The sequence below is a fragment of the Fragaria vesca genome, linkage group LG3, assembly GCF_000184155.1.
Source record: "Fragaria vesca subsp. vesca linkage group LG3, FraVesHawaii_1.0, whole genome shotgun sequence".
NCBI classification, from domain to species: Eukaryota; Viridiplantae; Streptophyta; class Magnoliopsida; order Rosales; family Rosaceae; genus Fragaria; species Fragaria vesca.
In genome coordinates, this window is record NC_020493.1 from 20,331,601 (window position 1) to 20,341,829 (window position 10,229).

The 10,229-nt window shown below is 36.9% G+C and overlaps 1 protein-coding gene across 1 annotated transcript; it reads left to right on the top strand.

Moving 5' to 3' along the window:
* Positions 1-1,998: 1,998 nt before the first annotated feature.
* Positions 1,999-5,496, top strand: LOC101290742 (26S protease regulatory subunit 6B homolog). Its single transcript, XM_004294667.1, has 6 exons — positions 1,999-2,585; positions 3,701-3,931; positions 4,072-4,230; positions 4,421-4,573; positions 4,685-4,768; positions 5,010-5,496. The coding sequence occupies exons 1-6, from the start codon at positions 2,091-2,093 to the stop codon at positions 5,142-5,144; spliced, it is 1,257 nt and encodes a 418-aa protein (XP_004294715.1). The 5' UTR covers positions 1,999-2,090; the 3' UTR covers positions 5,145-5,496.
* The last annotated feature ends 4,733 nt before the right edge of the window (positions 5,497-10,229 follow it).

A 10,229-nucleotide genomic window follows, 5' to 3' on the forward strand; every position in this document is an offset into this window, starting at 1 on the left:
TTGATTATCATATAGATCTCTCATATGTGTATTTGATACTCAACACCTCTTTGATTCTGAAGTAGTGGAATAAAATAAGTAAACTTAATTTATAAGAATAGAGAAAACCTGACCATTATTATAATGGAGGAAATCGATATTGGATAAACAAAACCACGATTAGTGGTATGAATAGGATGTGAAATTTTCAAAAATTGAAGAAGGTCCAACTACCGATTTGGAGGTATATATAAATAAAGGTAAAAGTTATAAATTGTCCCCGTGGTTTGGGGTCACGGTTATGTTTGCCTCTGTGGTTTAAAAATGTCTAATATTGGTCCTCGTGTTTTATATATCGACTAATTTTAGTCAAATTATAACATTTTGTCTAACATCGTTAGTAAAGTCTTCACATGTTTGTCACATGCTTGGTTTAATTTCGTCTTTTGCTTTCAAACCTTAGACACCTATTACTTATTAACCACTGTTATCTTGCATCGATCATTTTCATGATGTTGCTGACTACGTACGTTAACTCATGTTTGTTTTTCTTGTTCAATGTCAATAAGTTCTTGTGCTAAATCAATTTGCAATCAACTCTTACTAATATCAATATATTTTCTGTCATGAAATACTGAACTAATACATAATGAAATATATGAGGGAGACACAACTGAACGTATTGCAGCAAATTATGCATACTTAATTGAGAATCATCCCAAGCATCCACAATAGTGTCAAACTCTTTTATTATGCTAAGCATGTTGACATTTCATTCTTAAAATTCTTAAGTATCAAAATAGGCTAATGAATCGTTAAAAAAAAAAAAATGCAGCCACAAAAGTAATATCGTGAAAAGGATCGGTGCCAGTGGTTAACAAGTAATATGTGTCTAAGGTTTAAAGACAAAAGACGAAATTAAACCCAACATGTGACGGGCATGTGAGGACCTCACTAACGGTGTTAGACAAAATGTTATAATTGGATCAAACTTAGTCGATATATAAAACACGAGGACCAACATTAGACATTTTTAAACTATGGGAGCAAACATAACCATGACTCCAAACCACGGGGACCGTTTATAACTTTTACCCTATAAATACAAGAGTGGAGGAAACAAAAATGTATTTATTGATTTTAGAAAAAATTTCAGTTTACCCCCTTAATCTTTGGTGGGAAAATCAGTTCAGTCATGTAACTTTTTTTTAAATCAGTTCGCCCCTTCAACTTTCGTAAACACATCAGTTTTGCCCAATTTTTGAATTCCCCTTAAAATATGACGTTACCAGACTGACAAGAGGACCCATTTTTAACAAAATGTCTAAAATGCCCTCATTTTTTTGCCAAATAAATATATATTTTTTATTTTCTTTAATAATATCTTCTCAAATTGACTATTTTACCCTTCAGTTTAGTGAAAATGGGTCCCCTTGTCAGTTTGGTGACATCGTATTTTGAGAGGAATTCAAAAATTGGGCAAAACTGATGTGTTTACGAAAGTTGAAGGAGCGAACTGATTTTAAAAAAGGTTGCAGGACTGAACTGATTTTGACACCAAAAATTAAAGGGTAAACTGAATTTAATTCTTGATTTTATTTGCTGTGGGCATTCTAGAAAAATAGGGAGGTTTAAATAACAAATTGTTCATTTGTAAAAGTAAATAAGAGGTCTCTTAAGTTAGAAGGTCCAAATGCTAATTTTGGAGGTACGAATAGAAGCTCAAATTTGCAAACCCAAAGATCCTTGACATTCGCCACAACAAACATCTAGTTTTTCAGTTCGATCAAACATCTTAGGCCGTGATTATGTATCACCACGATCTTCATATCCATGCTTTTGGTTGAGGATACAAATTCAATATAACAATCCGAATAATCTGGGCCGGTCCAGTAATCACTACAACTTGGGCCAAATTCAAAAAGCCCAAAACAATTCATGCCACGATTCCGAGTCGGAGTCGGGTCGAGGCGGTGGAGCAACAATAAATACCCCTCACCCGGAATAATCCACTTTCTTGTTGCCTACTCTAATTTCCCAGTACTCTCTAAAACCAAAAACAAATCAGAAACCCTAGAAAACCAAAAAGCCAGCAAAACCTGCAATCAACGATGGCGTCAGCGATGGTTCTGGACCCGAAACCCCTACCGGAGCCACCGGCCTCGGTTCCCTCCCTCAGATCCGACCCGGCCTTCACCGACCCGACCTCCTCCGACGAGGACTCCGACCTCTACAGCCGTCTCAAGGCGCTGCAACGCCAGAACGAGTTCATCGACATCAAGGAGGAGTACGTCAAGGACGAGCAGAAGAATCTGAAGCGGGAGATGCTCCGGTCGCAGGAGGAGGTGAAGCGGATCCAGTCGGTGCCGCTGGTGATCGGTCAGTTTCTGGAGATGGTGGACGAGAACCACGGCATTGTGGGGTCCACGACGGGCTCGAATTACTATGTGAGGATTCTGAGTACGATTAACCGGGAGCATCTGAAGCCCTCGGCGTCGGTGGCCTTGCACCGCCACTCCAATGCTCTTGTGGATGTTCTGCCGCCGGAAGCGGACTCGAGTATCTCGCTGCTCAGCCAGTCGGAGAAGCCTGACGTCACCTACAGCGTAAGATATGCGCAATCCGTTATTTTGTTTTTGTTGAGATTGGATTGGGGATTTTAGGGTTTTGTGTTTGTGTGCGGAACTAGTTAAGAGAGCATTAAACGGAAGCAATTGAAATTGGATTATGGATTTTAGGGTTTTCTATTTGGTAGGGAACTTGTTAAAGTTGAAAGGTTTAAATAAACAGCAATAATTGGAATCAATTGGGGATTTTTGCTGAGCTAATCGCTTCTCTTAGTTGTATGTGCACTAAAAGTCTATCCAGTCAAGTATAAATGTTGAGGTGAAGTTTAGGAGAAGGCATTAATCGGAGGCTATTGGGCTTTTGAGTTCAGGAATTTAAGAAAATGCTGTTGTCATGTGCTGTAGCTGTAGCTTTACCTAAGCGAGTTTGAATCCGTTTTGTTGTTTTTGTTGTTGAAATTGGATTAGGGATATTAGGGTTTTCTTTTTGTTTGCGGAACTAGCTAAAATTGAAGTGAAAAGCATTGATTGGATGCAATTGAAATTGGATTAGATATTTGAGGGTTATCTATTTGTTTGGGGAAACTAGGTAAAAGTGAAATAGAAAGCATCAGTTGGAACCATTTGGGGCTTTAGCTGAGCTGATAGCTTCTCTTAGTCTCTTAAGGGTGAAATTTAGGAGAAGGCATTAATCAGAAGCAACTGAGGTTGAGTTCTTGATTTTAACTAAATTCATGTGGCATTTGTTGTAGCTTTAGCTTAGCTAACTGTTGCTGAGAGGGTTTGTTCTATTAGTTTTGGGAAAAATTCAACCTTGGACCCCTTGGTCGAGTACAAGTGTTAAGGTTGACACTCGAGCTTTTCTTGTCGCGATATGCATATATTTGATTAAGTTTAAATGAAAGAATTATGTTAGTTTCATAGCTGTAGTTCAGATAACGAAATCTTAGTTTAGGGGTTCCCATTTTACTACTAAGTTGCATCTCTGTATAGAGGCAATTCCTATTGGTTTGTTGTTCTAATTGGTGGTCTCAGAATTTGATTTTGAACATGTCTATTTCTATGATTCATCTGTTTGCTAAATACCAGTTGAGCTGTTTTGTTCCATAATAACATGGCACTGTAATACTGATTTATCATATTCTATGTTTTAGGATATTGGAGGGTGTGATATTCAGAAGCAAGAAATCCGTGAAGCAGTGGAACTTCCACTTACTCACCATGACTTATACAAACAGATTGGAATAGACCCTCCACGTGGTGTGTTGCTCTATGGTCCTCCTGGAACTGGTAAAACCATGCTAGCTAAGGCTGTTGCTAACTCTACAACTGCTGCCTTCATCAGAGTTGTTGGTTCAGAATTTGTTCAGAAGTACTTGGGAGAGGTAGGATAATCTGTAAAACTTTCATTCTTATCTTACTTTGGCTGCCCTATTTTTTATGTCTTTCATTTAGAATTTCCCTCAGTGTAGGAGGTTTCGATTGTATATAGTAATTCTTATCAAACTTTGTTTGCTTTGTCTAGGGTCCACGAATGGTTCGTGATGTTTTCCGTCTTGCCAAGGAGAATGCACCTGCCATTATCTTTATTGATGAGGTTGATGCTATTGCTACTGCAAGGTTTGATGCTCAAACTGGAGCTGATAGAGAAGTTCAGCGAATCCTAATGGAGCTCCTCAATCAGGTAGGTCCAGGAATTTTTTGTTATAATGTGTAGAGCTTTTGATTATATAGAAGTTTATATCTATTTGACTTAGATATGCAAACATACCTTTTGGAATTGAAGAAGATATTTTGTAATAGCAACTTTTGGCACCGTATTGCTTTATTTCTTGCCAGCTCTCAAGTTAATTAGGAACTGTTATCTTTTGCAGATGGATGGGTTTGACCAGACTGTAAATGTTAAGGTCATAATGGCTACTAATAGGGCAGACACTTTGGATCCTGCACTTCTGCGTCCCGGAAGGCTTGACCGTAAGATTGAATTTCCTCTGCCTGATAGGCGACAGAAAAGACTTGTTTTTCAGGCAAGTATAATCCATATCTCTCCGTGAATGATTTGTTCTAGAATCACTCTTGGGAACTTCTACAAAGTTTTTGTAGAGTAATCTAATTCAAGTTTCTTGCTTATCCTGCAGGTTTGCACTGCTAAAATGAACTTGAGTGATGAGGTAGACTTGGAAGATTATGTTTCTCGGCCAGATAAAATCAGTGCTGCTGAGGTGAGTTGTGATTTTCTGTTAGAATTGAAATATTTTACTTGTTATCGTTATCTGCTATAAGAGTTTAATCTTGTTCTCCGTAGTGGGTTAGGCTACTGAAATAGTATCAACGTACAAATAATGATTCGCATTATTGTTATGTTTAAAGTTCCTATGGGATGAATGACAAATCTTGCAGCATTTCATATTGCACCATTGTTTTCAGTACGGTAACTAATAGTCTAATACATATGTCCTACAGATTACAGCTATATGTCAAGAAGCCGGAATGCATGCTGTCCGCAAGAACCGATATGTCATCCTCCCAAAGGACTTTGAAAAGGGTTATCAAACCAATGTGAAGAAGCCTGATACTGACTTTGAGTTCTACAAATGATCGGGTGCTTTCAAGTTCTGGAAGTTCATATTACTTGGACACTAGAGTTGCTGGAGAGGCTCTGTTATATCATGTAGTTGCATATCTGGTTCTGTGCCATTACAGTTCACTGGAAAGCTTTTTTAAATTCTTGTCATGTATGATCCTGAGCTCTCAAGTGAAACTATACTGTTGTTTATTGTGATAGTGCAGTTCTTCTAGCTTTGTACTTGATTATTCTCCCTCGGTCTCAGCATGTGTCAAGTTTCTTACTCCCTCATCCAGTATTTGTGTTCAGGCTGTTCCAAATTCACTTGCTGTTAAAAACAAAGCTTCATAAACGAATAGAAGGATTTGGTAGGGTCCCAGTTTGAAATCCAACTTCTTCAATTATCTTCTCTTCTTCATCAGTGAATTTTCCCTTGTGTGTTTTAAAAATTCGTTCTTGATTCTGCATTGTAAAAGGAATCAAGATCATTTTGGCTGTTAGGTTGTGATCAATTTTCTAAATGGGGACCCTGAGCATTACCCCAGTCCTATACTATACTAGACTACCTAATTTATGGAACCATGTGCTCTTGAATTAACATCAAGAGAAGATGCTCTAGAAGGTAACCTCATATTAAATCTTTAGGGTCCCCTTCATGAGGTGTTGCTCTACCTTAAGAATGATAGAGTTTACAAAGAATTGGAAACAACATGCAATAGACACACTTCAATTCTTTCTTGCAATTCTATTTCTCACTAGTCATTACTTCTCATTCATTGCATTCTCATTCTGTTCAAGAGTGTTCTCTCACTTCGTTCTTTAAAAAAATAGAAAGATAGTCTTCGGAGTCTCATTTTCACGTTCGAAACAAGTAACAAGTAACAAGTTCACTTGATAAGATATGTAACATGAGTTTTTCGAGTCGTTAGAATTGACAGGCCCGCTCACCTGCGGGACAACTTTTACGGGACAAAACGGGATAGCTAGCTTATAACCATTTGATTTAAATGAATCAGATCCAACGGCTGAAAAGGACTCCACAAACCTTTGTGAATCCACACAACCCACACCGAATTCATTTCCCATCTTCTTCCTTCGTTGCTCCCTTTCTATCCTTCTCTCCCTGTATATGCTCATCTGGATTTCCACAACTTTTTAAATTCTGGGTTTAGCTAAAACCCATGATTCATTCTTTTCTGATCTACAAGTACCCAAGATCATTGCTTTATTGAAGTAGGATGCTTCAAATTTGGATTAAATCCAAAGGGATGAACTTATGATCTCATCCATGATTTCATTATTGGTGCATAAATTTCTGCCTTAGATATGAGATTAAATTGGAAGATCAAATTGGGTATGGAAGGAGTGAAGCCGGAAGTGAAGGTTTTGCATGACTTGCAGCAGTGGCTTTAGTGGTGGCGGCCATCTTTATGAAATCTCACTGTAGTTTTTTGTGGTGTTTGTAATTAACCTTGTGCATCTGTAGTCTTGCCTCATGGAATCATGTTCCATCTAACTTGTCTCGGGGTTTCCTTTCCCATATCTGAAGATTTTAGAAGATGGAGGTGAAGAGGTAATGTGTTTGAGACCTGGGTTGGAATGATGAACAGAAGAGTTTTAGTTTAATGATTTAGAGCCATTAGATCTAAACTAACCAAATCGGAGGGCTGATATCATTTCGTCCCGTAAAAATCGTCCCGCAAGTGAGCGGGCCTGTTAGAATTGATATCTTAACAGCAGGTAATGCATTTGATAAAATACCTCTGAAAATCTTTTCATTTCTCCTAAAAAGAAAAGCAAGACATGGGTCTATATTGCATAATCATATGGTCATACGGGGGACCTCATGTTGGCACAGCACCACTCATGAGTAAGTAAGCTCTCACTCTCAGTAGTCATGGCCCTGCTGTGGTCTGTGGCCTCATAGAGATCTGAGCTTGACCATTGAGTGCATGCTGCAACTCCTTTATTTCCCTCTCCTCTCTTTCACGCATTCTAGTATTCTACTGTGTGAAGAGTGAAGAGTTCAAATTACAAGCACAAATTGAGTCAAAATAAGCAAAAAGTAAAACCCCAGATCAAGTCAGATCGAGCAGACCGTTCAGTCTGAAAGCCATCATACGATTTCACATGATCAATCATTTTCTTTGTCCACCAAAAATGCAAAACATATTTTAAAAGCTTCAAGGTCTGCATATGATCTGCATTACTTGTCACTCTTAAAAACATTCATGGGTTCTTCACTGCCAAGCTGTGAGAATGATTAGGGACTAAGACTGGTGGAGATATATTAAACTTAGAACAAGGACTTGATCTATGAATGAATATTAAATCCATGTGAGTTTTGTCTATTCTATTGTGTTCTTTATCAGTAATGTAGTGCATCACACAGCTTTGAATATTCCATATAAAACCAATTTGGATAAAACATAATAAATACAAACAGAGTCAGATTGTTAATGTAGCTTTCCAACCTACAACATTGAATCCTAGAGATACCCGAAGTCCTGCTGTTTTTGAAGTAGAAAATTCAATTTTTCAGTTCAAGAAAATTCTTCTGCCTACTCATGAGTAACATGAATGCTTAATCATGAATCTTTTGAGGCAATTAAGTTGCTAATGAGACATCATGATGACAAAGGTCAAAACTTCTCATTCATAGTTCACATAGCAGAGTTAGTCAGTTAGAATGCTTATTCAAGATATTTAGACTCTCCTTTTTTTCTTTTTTTTTTGAAACATAACCCATAATTTCTAGCATTTATCAAGTAGTGCTTGAACCCTCTCTACTACTACTGAAATCCCCTTTAAAGTAAATGGTAAAATTTGGAGTATTTCTACAAATTTTCTAAGATTAGGCATTTCTTTTCCTTATGCAGACAAATTTAAGTTTTTCTTTTCTAATTTTCACCATTGGGAACTTGAGTTGACAAAATTAATAAAATTTGTAATCTGGAGAAGGTATAGTACCTGCTCTGAATTCATGTGGTCTTATTTCTTTTCTTTCTTTTTGTTTGGAATTCTTCTACTTGGCATGGGGTACAAGGTAAGGTGAGCATGCAGATGATGCATGAGAGATCTCAACCTAATAATGGTAGGTTGAGGGTGGTTGGTTATAAAATAGAAAAGATTGGGAGTTGTTGGATCAAGGTGTGTCATCAAAAATTGTTGATTGTTCTCTCTACCCACAGCTCATGAGTATATTATTCAAGATTTTGTGTCTCATTAATCTGTAACCTTGGCTCATTTCTCATCTAAATTGATCCTATATACATCTGCCTCAAAATGACACTTCAAATACCCCACCAAATGGCAATGTAGCTAGCCTTCTTTAAGTGCCCCCAATACTGAATTGAAATTGTGTTACTTGGTAGGTTTCAATTATGTTTGATTAGTACTGGAGATGGTATGAATATTGAAGCTTGACATTGAAATTTTGACATGTAAAAGTATCAAGTAATGAGTTGTATATGTGATTCAAAATAATTTGAAAACCCTCTAAGCAGATGAAGTCTGCAGCAGGAAACCTCATTGACTTTAAAGGACCCTTTCCCATTCCTCCGCTATGAAATATGATGAAGCAAAAGAAGGGGGAGCAGCTGCTGCCACTCAATGCAGGTTGGCCCTGCCAATCTGGGAATTTGAATAATGAAAGTCCATATAAAACACCAAGTACTTTTTTCTGCTTCGACTTCTTGCTGTAACACTCTTTTAACAGTGAACGATCATGAATTATTCTTCTTGAAAGTATGTTGAAAAATTTCTCAAATAAACTTCCAAGCGTAGGAGAATTATAGAAATGTAGTTATTTTTTCGCTAAAACTCTTTATACATCACGATATCACCCATTTTCGAAAGTAAACTAAATTCTCCATTGATACATAGTGTGTGTAAGTATAAATTTGTATAATCTTGATGCTGTTTTAAGCAGTTGGGGAAATACACACTATTGACATGTCATAAACTTGGATTTGCATTTCAATTCCTTCTTTTTCCTCCAAGTCAAAGACACGATGAATGCTACTATAATGATGTTACCTTTCTGTTTGTAATTGAAAGGTACTTGCATATGGCATATTTGATCTCTCTAATTACATATATTCCCATCAGTTCCATATTTGTTAACAAGCTTCTACCAAAACATATGCCAACCTTAATTTATTATTGGATTTGGCAGGTTGGTGTGCCAAAATCCAAGAATATTAGTGTTAATCTTAATTTAGGGAATGTAATGCATGCATAACCCTAATACACTTGGGTGCTAGCTAGGATTAGTAGGAACTAGGAAGGTCATTTGAATAGAAACCAGTCTGGAACTTTGAATAGAAACAAGTCTGGAACTGAAGAGTGAAGACCTAGTTGATGATAAAAGCACCCAAACTCCAAATGATGACAATAAACAAACAAACAAAACGGTCTTAACCACAACAATCAAGATTGTATATTATATGGTATGTATTTAAGCACTAACCTGACAATGAGCTGTAAATTTAAATATTCTAAGTCTACAAAACGTTTTTCTTGCAACAAGATGTTGATTAGTAGACTGTTAAACTCAAGAGTTGATCAAAACTCTTAAGCACTCACATGAAATGAGGTATAAATAAGACCGATTATAAGTTTGAAGAACGTTATCTTTTTCTTTTTGTGTGACATGTTATGTCGTTGAGCTGTTAAACTCGATTAATAAACTTATTATTAACTGATAGGTGATTATGTTTAGTTTTATACATTGTGTATATATTTTTTTTTTGAGAGGGATTCATTGTGTATATATAGTTGTATACTGTATAGAAAAATGATACTACTTTTGAGCTAGCTGTCTCTGTAAGTAGTAAGAGTGAGGCTCTCTCACTTGGCTGGCAAACACTAGTTCAATCCTCTTCAGTCTTCTTCACCTCCTTTGTTCTCTGTTTTGTCCCTTCAATTCATCTTCTTTCTCCTTTTTCCTTTCTCAATTCAAACCCAAAAATTCCTTTTTGCGTCTCCAAAACAAACTTTCTCTTTCTTTTTTATCAGTGTATAAGAAAATGAATAGAAATACGTTTCCTGCTCAAAGTCTCAAACTTGCTACTCCCAACTATTAAAATCATGCTCAATTCTCACCAAATCCTCAT

Bases quoted from the DNA above. Each gene is read 5' to 3' on its own strand.
- LOC101290742 (XM_004294667.1), top strand. From the start codon at position 2,091: ATGGCGTCAGCGATGGTTCTGGACCCGAAACCCCTACCGGAGCCACCG. The intron at 3,932-4,071 runs GTAGGATAATCT...TGCTTTGTCTAG, and splicing joins TTCAGAAGTACTTGGGAGAG to GGTCCACGAATGGTTCGTGA. The intron at 4,574-4,684 runs GCAAGTATAATC...CTTATCCTGCAG, and splicing joins AGAAAAGACTTGTTTTTCAG to GTTTGCACTGCTAAAATGAA.